At 42.6% G+C, this 17,642-nt stretch overlaps 1 protein-coding gene across 6 annotated transcripts in view; it reads left to right on the top strand.

Moving 5' to 3' along the window:
* The first annotated feature begins 4,584 nt into the window (after positions 1 to 4,584).
* ALS2 (alsin Rho guanine nucleotide exchange factor ALS2) overlaps positions 4,585 to 17,642 on the top strand; it is a 60,793-nt gene continuing 47,735 nt past the window's right edge. The window contains exons 1-4 of one of the 6 annotated variants that reach the window (XM_054043564.1): positions 4,585 to 4,699; positions 10,518 to 10,630; positions 13,565 to 13,719; positions 15,532 to 16,448. In XM_054043564.1, coding sequence (XP_053899539.1) covers positions 10,611 to 10,630; positions 13,565 to 13,719; positions 15,532 to 16,448 — 1,092 coding nt within the window. In that variant the 5' untranslated portion in view covers positions 4,585 to 4,699; positions 10,518 to 10,610. The other 5 variants (XM_054043568.1, XM_054043570.1, XM_054043565.1 and 2 more) reach the window with 5 other exon arrangements.

Below are 17,642 nucleotides of genomic sequence, written 5' to 3' on the forward strand. Positions count from 1 at the left end.
GTAATGCTGAAGGTTTAATGAGTTTATATTAGATCATAGGTTCTAATATCTCCTAAAAACTGTATTCTGTGTGCATGCTACACACACACACACACACATTCAGTTCTTTCTGTAATTCTAAGTACCATCCTATATCATTTGTATTAAAGTGACTATTAATTTACCATTATGGCTCATTATTATGCACTTGAAGCAAGTAAAACTTGTTAGTTATTTCCTTGGTGATAGGGTCCCTGCACCATGGTGTAGCAGGCTGCAGTCAAACTGTCTAACATATAATGGATTTCTGTGGTGCCTCGAGCAAAACTCTGATCCAGCTCCTCATAGCGTGCACATGTGCTGCAGGTTTTATTTTTGTCTTTTGGTGTTTGGTGTAATTTGGTGTTTTTGTAATTATTCTGCAGTACATTGGTTTTGCCGTGGCACTGGCATGCGTCCTAGGAATACCCCTGCATTTGCTCTACAGGCCACTGGTCGATTTTTGCATTCTGGTGATTACTGGAAAGATAAGACTGAACTTTCCTCAGAGGGCAAGGAAATCCAGGATATCCTGACAGGACCACGAGGAAGGTGAGAACTCAGGGTCTGTGAATTTGCCACAAGCTGGAGTCATAAGCCGGTTTGCTTAGGTGTGTGCCAGCATTCAAATACCGGGGGACATCTGGTCAAGATGGCCCCAAAGCAGTGCAGGTAACAGGTAACCAGACAGGTCAGTCCAGATGTGAAGCAATGAAGTGTGAGATTGCAATGGAAGGACTACCTAAAGTGGTATAATTAATTTGAAATAGGGCTGCATCCACATGAACCCTATAGTGGTATAACTCATTCCAAAATATGTTGCTTCCAAAATGGAGTAATTATATATATATATAGCAGGATAAGATGCAAAATAAGGTAAAAAAAGATCATTTGTGTGCAGATGCAGGTACTTATGCCAAAAAAAACTAAAGATATATTGAAAAATCTTTCATATGTAGAGAAGGCCCTACAGCAGACTCTTGTAGATTTTATGTAATGTTTAAATAAAAATAATGTAGTTGTTAATTACAGGCTGGCAGTGCCTTAATAAGAACAACACACTGTAAATAGTAGCTTTCAATTTCCCCCTCTAACTTACTTGTTATACTTTCCTACCTCCTTGTTTTCAGTCATAGCCCCTAACCAATTAACTCTATAAACATAATAATTATGTTGTCATTGGACATGCCAGTGGACTCTCCCATAAGAGGTTGTGATAAGTTGCGAGAGGGTTGATTTAGAGGAAAAGGAGTCAACTCTTCTGGTCTCTGATCTCAGGTGTGCCACTGACTTGTTATGTGAGCTTGGATAAGTTTCTTAACCTCTTTGTACATCAGTTTCTCCAGTAATAACACTTGCTACTATGCAGGGGTATTATGAAGCTTAATGTTTATACGGTGCTTAGAGAGCTCCAGGTGAAAGATGCCATAGAAGTACAAAGTATCCCTGTATTAAGGATGTTCTGTGAGTTGAGGAAGGATTGGGTCTTTTATCATATTTTGAAGGCTTCAAAGTAAAACACAATATTGTTTCAACATGTTCAAAAAAACATGTCAGGCCCCAAAATCATGAGATTAGTTTAAAAATCATGAGATGAGTTAAAAATTTATAAATATTGGATTATTTTAATTTGCCTTCTAGTTTTGAGCCTTTATGAACTTTTATCACATTTTGAAACTTTTCTCTGCACTCCTGAGGGCTAGAAACTTACTTTTTAAAAAAAAAAATGAAAGCTCAGAAACACTGTAGTCACACGACTCCAGGAGCTGGGACTTTAAGAATAAAACCAAATTTCATGAGAGTCACAATAAAATTGTAAGAGTTGGTAATACTGAAAATATAACTTCTTGTTTCTCCTTTGACACACTGCAAATCTTAGAAATAAGGTGGGTGAGAGATATAAGTTTCAATAATCATAATAATATGAAAAAAATGGTCATGACTTTGCTTCTTAGCATTTATTATATGATGTAACATACCCAATATTAAGTTTTACTTTTCCTATACCTTCTCATGGTTTATATGGTAATGAATTGGAAGTGTGTATGTGCAACACTGCCCTCTACTGGATGGGATCAGAAATGATCCACTGTGTGTCTGCTATTCCTTACCAGCAATTCTGGCTTTAGTTAGGGTTACCATATTTCAGCGAGCAAAAAAGAGGACGGGAGGAGCCCCGCCCTAGCCCCGCCCCTGCCCCTCCCACTTCCCGCCCCCCCTGACCTCCCAACCCTCCCCCCGTTCCTTGTCCCCTGACTACCCCCTCCTGGGACCCCTGCCCCTAACTGCCCCCCAGGACTATCTAAGCCTCCCTGCCTCTTGTCCCCTGACTGCCCCAACCTTTATCCACACCCCCACCCCCAGACAGACCCCTGGGACTCCCACGCCCCATCCAACCACTCCCCACCCCCTGACAGCCCCCCCCAGAACTCCCAACCCATCTAAACCCCTCTGCTCCCTGTCCCCTGACTGCTCCGATCCCTCTCCGCACTCCTGCCCCCTGACAGCCCCCCCCAGAACTCCCAACCCATCTAAACCCCTCTGCTCCCTGTCCCCTGACTGCTCCGATCCCTCTCCCCACCCCTGCCCCCTGACAGCTCCCCCCCAGAACTCCCAGCCCCCTACCCCCCCCGCTCCTTGTCCCCTGACTGCCCCCTCCTGGGACCCCTGCTCCTAACTGCCCTCCAGAACCCCACCCCCTACCTAAGACTCCCTGTTCCTTGTCCCCTAACTGCCCCCTCCTAAGACCCCCCCCCCAACTGCCCACCAGGACCCTACCCCCTACCTGTACCCTGACTGCCCAAAACTTTCTCCACTCCCCCCAAAAAGCCCCCCCCGTTTCTTGACTGCCCCCTCCAGAACCTCCCTGCCCCTTCTCCTGCCCCCCCTTACCCTGCTGCTCAGAACAGGGTGTTGGGCTCTGTGCGAGCCGGACACGTGGCTGAGCTCCCCAGCACAACAAAACCCGGTCCCTGGCCCTGCACAACAAAACCCGGTCCCTGGTCCGGACCGGGTTGCAGGGGAGAGCTGCCCTTGTATCAGCACAAAGTGCTCTCGCTCCCGTTTTGCTACCCTGCATGGCAGAAACCGCTCCCAGTTGCAAAAGGGGAGGGCTGCACTTTGTGCTGAGACACTTGCTCAGAATGCAGGGCGGAGCTCCTCTCCAGCTGCTCCGGAGTCCAGCCCGGGACTTTCCTGCAGCCCTCCCAGCCGCTCGCTCTGCTGTGCCGGGGGAGGGGGAAATCCCGGACATTGTGAGTGCTTTACAAATTCCCCCCGGACGCTATTTTTAGCACAAAAAGGAGGACATGTCCGGGTAAATCCGGACGAATGGTAACCCTAAGCAGAGCCTCCAGCCGCGGCAGCTCTGTGTAACTGACACTGTGTGTCAGTTACACAGAGAGGAGCAGAACCCCTGGGGCTGGAGGCTCTGCTCCTCTTTGGCTCTGTGTAACTGACACTGTGTCAGTTACACAGAGCTGAAGAGGAGCAGAGCCTCCAGCCGCAGCGGCTCTGCTCCTCCCTGACTCTTCGGCTCTGTTTAAGAGACTGGCTGCCCGAGCGCTACCGGATTCGGGCAGCCCCCGTGCCTCCAGACCCTGCGCCCCCAGCCGGGCACTTCCCCTCCCGGGCTCCGGCGGTGCAGGGTCTGGAGGCACAGGGCTGCCCAAAGCCGGTAGCGTTCGGGCAGCCCGGCTCTTAAACAGAGCCGAAGAGTGGGGGAGGAGCAGAGCCGCCATTTTCCCGGACATGTTCGGCTTTTTGGCAATTCCCCACGGACGGGGGTTTGACTGCCGAAAAGCTGGACATGTCCGGGAAAAAGAGGACGTATGGTAACCCTATGCAGTATTACCAACTCCCACAATTTTATTGCGTCACAATATCTGATTGTTTTTCCGAAGCACCAGTTCCTGGAGTCATGTGAATATGCAAGATTCTGTTTTTATTTTTTCTAACATTTCTAACCATTGTGGTGACAGAGAAAAGCTTGAAACGTGACCCAAGTGTACGTCAGAGACTCAAACATCAGAAGGCAAATAAAAAGAACCCTGATCTCTAAGCCCATCTCATGGTTTTGAGGGGTTTGACATGATTTTTGAACGCTTGATTGGTTGAGGCAGGCAATGTGGGGGACACTACCTATGCAGGCCAAGGGCTGGGAGGCAGGAGGATGAGATGGAGTGCTATGGGGCAGTGTGGCTGAGGCCCACCCTGTGCTGGTGGGCGCTGACGGTGTTTGGGGTGCAGGGAAAGATGCATGTACCCCGGGCCCTATGGGACCAGTCTAAGGCTAGTGATGTGCCCGTTCCCCTCGAGAGGGATGCTCCTAGCACCACCGGCTCTCCACCCCCTCATTGCACACTGAGGGAGGGGAGGCAAACCATTCCCACGCGGTCCGCCTTGTGCTAACTCTCCCTCCCCTGGGCTCACACCCCGGACGGTTCTCTAACGCCCCTCACACTAGTTTGTCCCAGACGAGCGCCCGTCTGTGTGCTCAGTCCAGTCCCCGCCCCTCGGTTCGACCTCTTTACCAACCCGCCCTGACTCGGAGGGAACTGGTGTTAGGCCCCGCCCCTTTGCCCCCATGTGAATCAGCTGATCTCTGAGCCCCAGAAGCCCGCGGCGATCCGGCTGTTAAGGCGAGAGCGGCGCCAGGCGAAGTGGTTCCCGGCCGCCTGAGGTAGCGCGAGCGCCGGCTTCAGTGAGGGGGTGCGAAGGGCTGGAGCCCGGCGGGGAGTGAAACTTGAGTCACGTGACGGGGTGGGGGTGGGGCAGAGGCGCTCTAATTACCCAACCGCCTCATCCCTTCCCCAGGGCGCGCGAGGCCCCCATCCTTCGCCGTCCGCCTCCCTCCGAGCTCCCTCTGTGGCCTTGGCACGTCCCCCCGCCGCTGCTCGCCCGTCGCCGACCGGGTCTCTGGGAGTGCCAGGTGCTGGTCCCCGGCCACCCCGCCTCAGGCCCCGGCATCCTTTCCGAGGAGAGCAGCGGTCGGGGTGTGGGTGTGGGTATCCTGCCAAAGGGGCTCTCGGTGCGGGGCTAGGTAGGGCCGTGAGATACTCGGAAGAACGGGGGTGGGGCCAGGGGCCCGCCGGGCAGTGGGATGCACCAGGCGGCGGAGCGGTCTCTGAGGCGGGAGTTGTGGCAGCCCCCTCACGCAGTTAGAGCTGGACGGGCCAGAGCGCTGGGCTATCCGCGGCTAGCTCATGGGGGAGCAATAGGTCCATGGACCAGTCCAACCTCTGTGGGTTGGCGTGTTGAATTCAGCCCCCTCAGTAGTTAGTGAAAGTTTACTGAACAGCCGCCAGATGATAATGTCACTCCAGCCCCCAGAGGATTAGTGTCCACATGAAGGGGGGGAGGGGAAATCCAACTTGACTGGTGCTCATTTGACAAACGTGTTGATAATTTCAGAAGAGACCATGGATTGCTTAGTAGGAGTATTTATTAAAAGTGGCTCTTCCAGGGCCAGGCTGAAGTGTGCTTATGGAGGAGCATGCACTATTGTTAATAGTATTGTGTGGATGTGTTTCTTGTGACCAATTATATGGCATAAATGGTCAGATGAAATACGTGCACAGATCAAATATCTTAATTTAAAAAAAATCAAACAGCTGTAAGGGTGCACAGATCTAACTTCTTTTTTTGTTCATCAGTGACTCTCACTCACATGCCCTCAAACCGAGGGGACTAGCAATTGTAGCCTGAATATTTTATTGGAGGTTTGTTTACTTGTCCAGTAAACTCTTTTCCCTTGTGTTGGGGCTGTATTATTGCTTTTTCAGCTACCAGATTCCTCCTAATATTAAGCTATTCACATCTTCTGTTTTTTCTCTTCCCTCTTCTGTGTCTGGATGTTGTGTGTGGTTTGTTTGTTTGTTTGTTTAATTCTTTATTTTAGCTGGTCTCTCTCTTTTTCCCCACTATACTTAACTTTCTACACTAGGTCTCCTAGGATCACATTTCCAAAGGCCATATGTCAGCGCTGTCTGCAATTGCTATTACAGGTTCACCTGCACTGGTGTTAGCAACATTGGGAGCCCTAACATAGATGTACCACCTGCTGCAGCCCTGCTTCATTTTTAATATTATGTCATTTAACCTGGCTAGGGCAGACGTAATTGGCACAGTGTTAAAAACTGTTGGCAACTAGTGGCCCACATACATGGGGGCTATCTGCATTGCTAATACCGGTGGACCTGAACCACTGTTAGCAACAATGTGACAGTTACAGAAAATTTTCCGAACATCAACAGGGCCAACTTTTGTCTGACTGAGGAGGGTTGGATGTAACTTCCTCCAGAGCCCCTGCTGCCGCTTCATCGGTTTGACAGAAATATTGCAAATTTATGTTTTTGTTAATATAAATTTGAAGCATATGCTGCAACACCTTTAATTAAAACTTTCTTTGTGACTATTTGGTTAGTTGTGTTTTGTATAGTCACTGAAATGTGTGGTCTAGTTATTAAATAGAAATGGTAAGTAAATCAAAGGGGGGATGGTCATGTTATAAAGCTTATAGGAGTTACAGTGCCTACGAAAATGAGGTCCTTTGTTTTGGTTAAGTTTTGAGTGTAATGGGAAATGTATTGTGGCATCAAATATGTATGATTTTATTACTGAATGGTCAATAAGAAACACAGTTCTGTAATCGGCATACTTTATATTGTACTGTAGTTTTTTTTCCCCTTGCGTTTGAAATAATTCTTACTAGGTTATAGGATAGTGCACTGATGTTTCACTTCTTGGAGCATTTGGGTTAAAATCCAATGGAATGCATGAGTTCCATCTCTTGATAGTCACCATTTGTCCACAAAACAAAACCATCCCATAATTAGGCTCTAATTAGCATTATTTGTAGTTTCTGTTCAAGAGAGGCCTAGGTTTGGAATAGCATTAAAGCCATGGAGATAAGTAACATTTTTTAAACATTCATGTATTCTATTACAAAATTTTACAAATATACCGTAAAGCTGAATTTAAGAATGTATGGAGATCAGTAAAGGAAGTAAATGGTGTTTGTTTTTGTTTTGTTTTGTTTTTTTTTAAGGTAGCATGTCCAGTGGTCAGAGAGTATAATTAGAAATTGGGAATTCCTGAGCTCTAATCCGAGCTACTCACTATGTGGCTTGGGCAGGTTATTTAAATTTTGTCCTTCAATTACCTATCTGTACGATGTAAATAATAATTAACTACCTCATAGGAGTGATAGAAGCTTTAATTAATCCTTACATAGAATTTAAAGGTTTTAAGTGCCTTAGAAATGACAAATAGTTTGCCATGTGGTTGTAGCTGTGTTGTTCCCAGGAGACAAGGTCGGTGCGGTAATATCTGTTATTGGACCAATTTCTGTTGGTGAAAGACAAGTTTTTTAGCTTACACAGAGCTCTTCTTCAGGAGCTTGGCTCTTTCACCAAAAGAAGTTGGTATGATAAAAAGTTATTACCTCATCCACCTTGTCTCTCTAATAAATGGCAAGGTAGCGTATAAAGATAACTTACGTTAAATGGTTAATGTGTAATTTAAATACTACTATACTTTCTAATCAGTATACCTAGTAACTTTAATTTTAGTATAAGGAGTGTGTTTATAAAAATTAAAACACCACTTCTTTTCTATTTTGCCTAGTCTTAATCATGTTGTAATTTTTTCATACTTAATAACTATATCAGCTGTATTGTGCCATTCTTCAGATGAGTGCTAGAAGAGATCTTGCCAGATATCTAAAACTTAGTCCGCTGCTCAGTTGTTTTTGTTAAGGTACTAAAAACAAAACTAAAACTTTGTAGCCTCTGAGGTTACAAAACATGTATGTGCATGATCTTGAATAAGCTTAGTTTCTGCTCATGACTATAATCTAATCATTGGGTGTTTAACATTATCTGTGTAAGTCTTCCTTCATTGGAATCACATTTCAATCAGATATCTATCTCTGAAGCCTGGGTTGCCCACAGTGGTGGGGGCACTGGTTAATTTAAGTGTGTATGAATCTTAGGGTTAGAAAGTGTCATCAGACTCAAAGAATTTGTGTTTTTCTTGAGTTTCTTCACTATGATGTATTATTATTCTGGATAAGAATATTTCACATGGTTAGAGGTTCCAAAAACATTTTGTGACTCATTTAAAAAAATTAAGCTATGGTTTATTGCTTATTCTCAGGTATTGCATATCATGACTGAGATTTTAATCAAAGATTATTTTAAAATGACTTTTTGCCACAGGTGGTAACTGTAAATGTAACTGAGGCAGTTAGTAACTGTGTTGTAGGAAATATGGCTTAAGTGTCCTATTTCTTACAGAGTGGGCCACAATATTTAATCAAGGGTATTTAATTTATTTTATCTCTGATTTTAAGATTGCGCCATATTCAAATAAGTTGAGCTTTTTTATTTGGTGGCTTTTATTTATCTCTGAAAAATGTCATCACTTGGACTTGGTTTTTATTAGAATGACTGCATGTGGCAAAAAATATGTGTCAGTGTAACATCTCTGAAAGAGACAAGGTAGGTGAGGTAATATCTTTTATTGGACCAAGTTCTGTTGGTGGAAGGGACAAGCATTTGAGCTTCACAGAGCTCTTCTTCAGGTTGACATGCTGGTTATCTTCAACAGTCTTGATCCAATATAAGATATTTCTTCACCTACTTTTTGTCTCCTCTCATGTTCTTGGACCAACATGGCTACAACAACAGTGCAATGTACTGTATTTAGACAACTGAATTTTTTTATGCCACAGCCATTATCACCTCTCAACTTTATGTACCTGAAATGTAACCCTCCCTGCCCCCCTTCTCCCAAATATGTAACTATTTGGGGTAATTTGATTTTGTGTTCTGGTTCCCCAAAACCATTTTTTCCCCAACTCAATCTATAATATTTCTCAGTTATCTAATATTTTGTTAAATTTGTAGAATTCTAGATGCATCTGTCCTAGTACAAGAGGTTATCTACACATAACTAAACTTCATGAATGTGACTGGCAGAGTTTTAGTCCTAATCTTTCTACAGTAAAAGGCTTACAACTTCTCCTGGTTCTGAATCTTTTCTCTGTTCCCTTTGATGCATAAAAGACCCTGTCATAAAAAACACTGTTGTCTTGTCATAATATTGCAAAACCTTCTGAAGATCTCCTGTACATAAAACCAAATTGATTTGAATCGATAAGATATCACCCACATGCACTGCTGTCATTTTATCAAGGATTATTTTTAGTTCACTGTTTAGCAAGGCATTTGGCCAATAAGAATCAAAGTTTTTTGAATTTCTGGATGTTGATAACTGTGTGAAAAGTCATTAGTAACTTTGTTTCTTATAAACAAAATTAAAATTATTTGAAAGAGGTGCTGTGGCTTCTTTTCATTCATGAGGCTGTATATAAGAATCCTCACGGGGCCTGGTTTCTTCAATAAATATAATATGTAATTGCATCTTTGACTTAGCCTCTGCTTTAGGAAGATTTTACAGTAGAGTAAATGATGGTCTAGGTATTCTGTCTTTGACAAATGCTATAAAATTTAATGCAGAACAGAAAGGTATAAAATTCTTTAAATTTGTTTTTCATTTCCAGTGGATTTGAAATCAAATTGTATGGCCTCCTTCTACCTGAATTGCAACCTGCAGCATTGGAAGCGTGTTTAAGGGCTCCCATCTAAGATTTTTTTTTTTATAGTAGAAATGGGAAATTGTTCTGGGGTGGGAGGAGGGGGAGGAGAGGTGGTAAGATGCTGGGTGGGAGGGAAGGAAGACCAGGGTTTGAAAAAGGACAAAAAGGTTGGAGAAAACTGACCGTGTCAATTTTAAACTCTTCCGTTTCTCTGTGAATTTGACTACACTGTATGCACACTCCTTTATAAGCTGGCCCAGTAAATCTGTAATTTAATTCCTGCATTATTAAATTCTTACTATAGCTCAAGGCCTGATAACTGTGCACGTTAGTGGTAGTATGTATTTTATGATTCAGGAATAAGTTTATGGATTCAACCCTCCTAATTGTATGAGCTGATTGCAGTAATGCTTTATTGCTGTATTGTTAAGTTTGAGTATAGAAGTCTATTGTTAAACTACCAGACATCAGTGGAAAAAGTTGCTGTCTTGCTGTTACATTTTTGAATGACATCTTTTGAGTATTATAGCGATGTTGGTATAAATTACCTTTTTGTCCAAGAACGAGAAGTGTCATTGCAAAAGCAACACAACGCTTTCCAGAGATTTCTGAATCCTAAATACTACCTTTTAGCAGTTTGTAATAAGAATGTTGCTGGTTGGGAAAGCTCAAACAGCCTGCATATAGGTTGATTCTTTTCTGTCTTAGAAATTGAACAAAGCCTATCTGTTTATGGCCCCATTGTAGCATGAGTGGGCAGAATATGTCTGACTTTTGTTTGCCATCTCAGTATGAAATAGTCTAAATACTTTTAAGCATTCTCATACTGTGTGGATGTTCATTTATTGGACATCTAAGATAGGAGATAAAGCTTTGAATACACAATGTCTTTTTACAGTGTTTACGTGTGATGTGCAGTTCTATAGCCTATTCATCTTACAGTTTCACTGCAAAGGGGAATGATTTGGTGATGGAGTGCTTCCACTGACTGATGGACCAACAAGAGAGAAGGTAAAAATCTGCTGAGATCATGCAGATGCCATAAAACCATTTAAGCTAATAACTGCCTTTAAATTTAATTTCTAAGGTCTAAATTAAAGTTGGGCAAAAATGTTTGGGCAGTTTTTTTGGGGGGCCAAAAAATGCATGTAAGAGTCAACTAAAACATTTTAAGGATGTGTGTTTAATTCAGCAGATTATTTTGGTTAAAAAGAAAAAAATCTGGAAAAAATGGTTTGTATCACTTTTTTTAAAAAGTAGATTTTAAATGACTTTCCTTTGATTTTTAGTTTTATTAAAAATAGTTTTATTTTGCATTAAATGAAACATTTCATTCAACCTGAAACCAAGTTTTTTTTTTTGTTTGTTTGTTTTTGTTTGCTGAAAATTTTTCATTTTGTGCCGTCGTGAAACAATTTGTTCTGTTTATTTTCCAGTTTGGCCAGCAAATCAAGGAATCAATTTGCATAGCTCTAGTCCAAATGTTTTGTCAGTACAGTAACTCCTCATTTAACGTTGTAGTTATGTTCCTGAAAAATGCGACTTTAAGTGAAACGATGTTAAGCGAATCCAATTTCCCCATAAGAATGAATGTAAATGGGGGGGGGTTAGGTTCCAGGGAATTTTTTTTGCCATACAGTACAGTACTATAGTTGGGAGGTGCCCCCGCCTTACCCCACACAGGCATAGCCCACTGGCACTGGAGACAATGAGGCAGGCAAGGCGGCTGAAGGTGCTGTAGGTTAGGAGAAGCATGTTGCGCAGCAACAGCGGCAGCTTTCCCTACTCTGCAAGCACCGGGGTGGGGGGCTCAACCCTTGGCCCGCCCATGCCGTCCCTTCCCCCAAGCCCGCATCTTTAATCTGCCTCTTCTTTTCCCCCCCCTCCTCCCACTTCACTCCGCACGCCTTGTCCTCGCTCCTCCCCCCCTGCCTCCTGAACACTGCAAGCCAGCTGATTGTCGCAGGCAGGGGAGGGAGGGGGAAGGTACGCCACATCCTCGCTCCTCCCTGCTGCCCGCAGCAATTAGCTGGCTTGCAACGTTCGGGAGGGCGGGGGGAGGAGCGAGGACTTGGTGCACAGGCTCCCACCTCCTTCCCCTGCCTCATGCCCGCGGCAATCAGCTGGTTTGTGGCGTTCGGGAGGGAGGGGGAGCCTGCGCGCCGAGTCCTCGCTCCTCCCTCCTGAATGCCGCAAGCCAGCTGATTGCCGTGGGCAGGAGGGGGAAGGGGCTGATCTACGGGGTCTGCCAGTGGGCGGGTGGCGCTGTGGTGGGAGGGGCTGTAGGGGAGCTGATGGGAGTGTTGGGGGAGCTGCCAGCTGTGGACAAAGCAGGCAGCCAAATGATGTTATAGCAAAGCATTGCACTACTTTAAATGGAGCATATTCTGTAATTGAGCAGGGACGTAAGATCAAAACAACGTTAAACAACAGGATGTTAAGTGGGGAGTTACTGTACAGTATTCTAAAAAAATAATACAGTATTTTAGACCAAAGGAAAAATATGTAGTAGCTTAATCATACTACAGGATTATGGGATGATTGGTACTCTCCATAACTTATTGCAACTGTCACTTTTTTTTTAAGTTAGCTATTGAAGCTTCAGAATGTCTGTTCAAAGGTTGAAAATATGAATTCACCAGGCATCATTAACACTTCTTGTGTACAGTAGAATTTACTAATTTTAAAAAAATTGTGCATGATTTTCCGTTCTTATGAACTGCACTGGATTGACAAGCCCAGAGACTAAAATCCTCTAATTATTCAGAGAAACATGTACAGCAATGGCTGTGTAAACTTTCAGTGTACTGCCCTCCCAATGTGCTTTAGCCTGCCCTAGTGGTGTGAAATCTTAAGTGAAAGGGAGAGTTCGGTCTTCATATCCTTTTACCTCTTAGCCTCTTTACTGTGACTACCAACAAAGGGGTTGGTTAGGGGTTGGTTAGTGTCAGTTATAGTGATGGTTTTTGTAATGTGGGCATTTACACACTGGGCAATAAACCCACCACATTTGTTTCACAGAGGGCTATTATATGTTCAGTATCCATTCGCTAGCACTTCTGGCTGAATATAACATGGTACGTTGATGAAAGGCTCTATATCCCATCATTCTGCCCCCTAGGAAAATGTATATTACAATTTTAGTAAAATATCCAAAATATGTCACATTAATTACTACTTTTCCTAATTGGATAAAAATCCAATTAGTTAATTTTCAGCAAATTCTAGTTTAAATAACAGTTTTTACTTTAGATAAATAATATCTTTAAATTTAAATATTGATTCTACTAGTTGGACCAAATGATATACTTATAACTTTACAAGAGCTCTTGTCGGTCACTGTCGTCCTCATAAGCTTTCTGATACGGAAACCCAGCGGATAGAAAAAGAACTAAGACAACATTCCATTTGAACAACTTAGTCTCACCTGATCTTGGATATTCCAGAGTTTCTCAAAAATAGACTTTCTTCGTAGCTAGAGATAGTTTGAGACTGCTCTAAAATGTATGAATATTTTCTGCAGCCACCTTCCGACAGTAATGGATGTACCATGCTCAAAAGTGTGCACATCACCCCTTAGCAGTAGGTTAATTGTTTTTAGGGTCTTTTGACTGTTAGAGGTCAGGTGTCACTTCATACTCTACCGTAGGCCCCCATTACCATAGTAATTGAGCATCGGACAATCTTTAATGCATTTAACTTCACAACATCTAGGATAGGTAGGTAAGTGCTATTTTTACGGCCAGGAAACAAGGCACAAAGTGATTTGCTCAAGGTCACACAGGAAGTCTGTTGCAGAGTAGGGAATTGAACCTTGGTTCCAAGTCCAAAGCTAGTACCTTAATCACTAAACCATCCTTCCTCTCTTTCCTATACGTAAATGAAAAGTAAACTGGTGTACAGAAAACTACAAGCTGATTCTTTGATTCTTCCTTTTCTTTACAGCTCAGTAGAGGCAGAAGGAGCCAAAGAGAGAGGCCTGGTCCATATTTGGCAGGCTGGTTCCTGCTCTGTAACACCTGAGAGACTTCCAGGCTGGAGTGGAAAGACAGTACTGCAGGCGGCCCTCGGAATAAACCATGGGTTGCTTCTAACAGAAGGTATTAGACAGTATTGTTTTAGGTCACAGATCATGAACAACTTAAAATTCCGGTTAACACTAGATTGAAACTAGTGTAAACTTCTTAAATATTTCTTTAAAGTTTGTTTTAGATTTGTATTACTGCCAAAATGTCTTTATTGTAAAGGTTGAATAAGAGACAATTTTTCTACGTTATCTTAATCAGTCTTTTTAAATTGCACTGGGCTAATTTTTCTCTTTAATAAAAAATGGCTCTACGTTGAGAAGCACTACTTATAAAATAGCTCCCAATTATCTTGCCATTTCACCCTCTGTGTTACCTCTAAATGCATGTTACAACAATGTATTGGATTTAAAAAATACAACATTACAAAAAGTCCTCTTGATATGGGATAACTTGTGGGGTGGGGTGGGGTTTGTGGGTGTGTTTTTTTTTTTTTTTTGTTTGTTTGTTTGTTTTAATTCTGAAAAATTGCAAGCAAGTAGATGCAGCAGTGAAATTTGGTTTGATCAGTTGACTCTTTGAATCAAAAAATATTTTCCAAAAGACAATTCCTTTGGGTGTTGATATATTTTGTCACTTGATTGTACTGATCAATGGGCATACCGTTGCAAAGATTAGACTGGAAGTAATGTCTTTGATATTTCTCTGATGTTTTCAAAGGAAAAAAAGAATTTCACACCTTTGACTGTCACTGAGCTGCAGGTAAAGAATGTTCTAGTTTAGGGGAGTGCCAGTTAGAGCCAGTTGTAATCTGACCTGCCATGTCACTCCTTTGCCTAATAGAACATTTCTGAACTAGAAAAATTTTGCTTCTATGCACACTTGAAGTGCACTGTTTACAGATATGACTGTAGTGATCACTGGTATATAACTATCAAAAAAGTGTTAACCAAATCAATCCTCCTCATAGGATTCTATTTTTTTTCTTGCTTGCTGATTCATTTCAAATGAGTTGGCACTGTTACCACAATCTTAGCCTCTCTAGAATTTCATCAACATTATTTATGTTTAAAAGGTCAAACCAACAATAAGTATATTTTTCCATAGTTAAAGAATAAATAGTAGGACAAATGTTTACTGTTTTATGCACTTTTGCTACACATCAAAGTCCAGCACTTTGGCATGCTTCAGGGACACTGAATGTTTGTACAGCGAGAAGGGAACCATGCTTTAACCTGCTCTACCAACATTGTTGTATTTGTAGTACACATGGTAGGCCCACAGTCTCTGTGGAAGCCTCAGTTTAGAGTTTCTTTTGTTATATTTCAAGTTTGATGCTACATTATTAATGATGGTACAAAATTAACTTTTACTGAAGATGAAAAGTGTAAATATTAAGAAATGGAATATGTTTTATGCATTTTAAGAGAATTTTATGCAAATTATCTTGACATTAGTATATCAGAATGATTAGCACTGGCAGGGTGGATTGCACTCATTCATGAAGGTATTGACTGAAAAGCTCTCTTTTGAGCCCACCATAGATTAGCAGGTTGCTCTGAATAGATAAAAATTTAAGTTGGATGTACTACAATTCATTTTAAAGGCAGCATGCAATAATAGGTCAAATCCCCACTATATAATGCATCCATGCTAGTGATTTACTAGAATGGACCAACAGAAAAATTAGTATCAAGAGTAGGACCTCTTGCTAGCAATAGCACAGCGTCCTTAATAGTTATTGATTCACTGAAAGTATCTGAGAGAGCTGCTTTCAACAACTGCAGTTAACACTGAGCCCACATCAAATTAAAAATGAAAATCCAATTAAATGAGTTCCACAGTTGTTTATATGGTTAACTTCATTAGAATGATGCTGTCTTTCAGGTGGCGAGGTCTACAGCTTTGGAAAACTTCCCTGGAGGGTTGGGCTGGAGGAAACTTGCACTAAGAGCCCCATCTTAGAAAATGCTTTGATTGGACAGCATGTTACTACTGTGGCAGCTGGAAGCTACCATAATGGAGCAGTGACCGAGAGTGGTGTGGTATACATGTGGGGAAACAATTCTGCTGGCCAGTGTGCAGTGGCTAACCAGCCCTATCTGCGAGAACCAAATCCTATCAGTATTTCTGACTCTGAAACCAGTCCTCTGCTGTCAGTCAGGATTTTGCAATTGGCATGTGGAGAGGAGCATACCTTAGCACTTTCACTAAGCCGAGAAATATGGGCATGGGGAAGTGGCTGCCAGCTAGGTCTCATAACGACTACTTTCCCAGTGACCAAGCCACAAAAGGTAGAACACCTGGCAGGACGCATTGTGCTCCAAGTTGCCTGTGGAGCCTACCACAGCCTGGCTCTTGTACAATGTCTCCCTGCACAGGACATGAAACCTATCCCAGAGAGATGCAACCATTGCAGCCAGCTCCTGATTACGATGACAGATAAAGAAGACCATGTAATCATATCAGATAGTCACTGCTGCCCATTAGGTGTGGCACTGGCTGACTCCCAGTCAGAAAACCATGTCTCCTGCTCCTCATTGGAGACTCTTGAGGGGAAAAGTGCTACGGGTAGCCAAAGTGAGGATTGTCAGAAAACCTTTGGAGAAGATGAGCCAGCTGCTTCAGAATCAGAGGTGACAAGTGTGCTTTCTAACAATGATGGACAGGAAGATAGTGGTATTTCCAGTCCTGGAAATGTTTTGTTTCCTGATAAAAAAGCAGTAAAAGAATACTTGGAGAATCTGTCAGATCACCCATTAAATGACAGCCAGGAGAAAAGCATCAGTACAGAACTTGAACAGGTACTAACCATCACTGGTCTATACTTTTTCTCTTAATATTTGTACTGTATGCATGACATCCTGTAATGTGCTCATGAAAGCTAAAGGATTCTCAATATTAACATAATTTTGAAGATATAGCTACAATTCTGGAGTTATCACAGTGTTTCTTTCACAGTTTTAGGAATCAAACCCAAATACAGAAGTGATTTTTGGACTGAAAGTAGAATTTTTATCATGTTTGTTCAGGGCCTTTATATGAGCAGCCTCGCCAGATAGTGCTCTAGTCATGTGCTACGGATGATGCAGTGGTGAGAACCCAGTAAAACTCATTTCCCATTTCCCTTCTCTAATTCCTTAGGATATATTGGTATCATGTTCAGCTAGATCAATATTCTGGGATTTGGCCAGCTGGTATACTACTTCCCTTCCTATGAAGAGAGAGACCCCCCCCCCTCACCCTCAGAATTCTGTCTGATTCTTCTTGAGTCAAGCTATGGATTTTAGCTGGTTAGTTATCTTTTTATTGAAGTAGAAGGATCCACATTTTTTCCCTATTTGCCCCACTTTGGGAAACCTTAGCAACATTGTAATGAGTGGTGAATTAATTTTTCACATGTCAAACTTATGTTATGACTGTTGGAAGACAGCAGTAATCAGCAGACTTTCTAGTAGCCATCGGAAGGGAAACTCTTGATTTGACTTATCAAATCTGCTAAAATGTGTTGCTATTTTGGAGGGTTAGGGGAAGAGGAAAGGTGGTATGACGTGTAAAGAAACCACCAATTTCAAACTTTGCCTACATGTCATCTCGCAAACTATGAAATAATCACTTGGTTGATTTAAGACTATTTAAGTGATGTAATATGTAGATTATGCTGTAGAAGACCACACCAGATTTATCTGTCCAGCAGTGTTGTCTCCCCATCCCTACCCAAGTTCTGTTCCACTAGATAACTTTATGCTAGGGAAGCTTGTTTCTGCTAGGAAAATCCTTTGTACTGCTAATGGCATCTTACTGTACAAGCAGCATGATGGCGTCACAGCTGAACTTGGAAAATTACTGCAGTAGTTGCAGATACTATGTGTGAGTCAGTTTCTTGAGCTTATCTTTTGTAAGTATGTGGGATTTCTTCTAGAGAGGCCAGTTCCATACTCCCACCCTGTTGGATTTTGGGAGTTAAGGAAGAGGAGGTGGTAAAGGTAAAACAACTT

Source organism: Malaclemys terrapin, chromosome 11, assembly GCF_027887155.1.
Source record: "Malaclemys terrapin pileata isolate rMalTer1 chromosome 11, rMalTer1.hap1, whole genome shotgun sequence".
NCBI lineage: Eukaryota > Metazoa > Chordata > Testudines > Emydidae > Malaclemys > Malaclemys terrapin.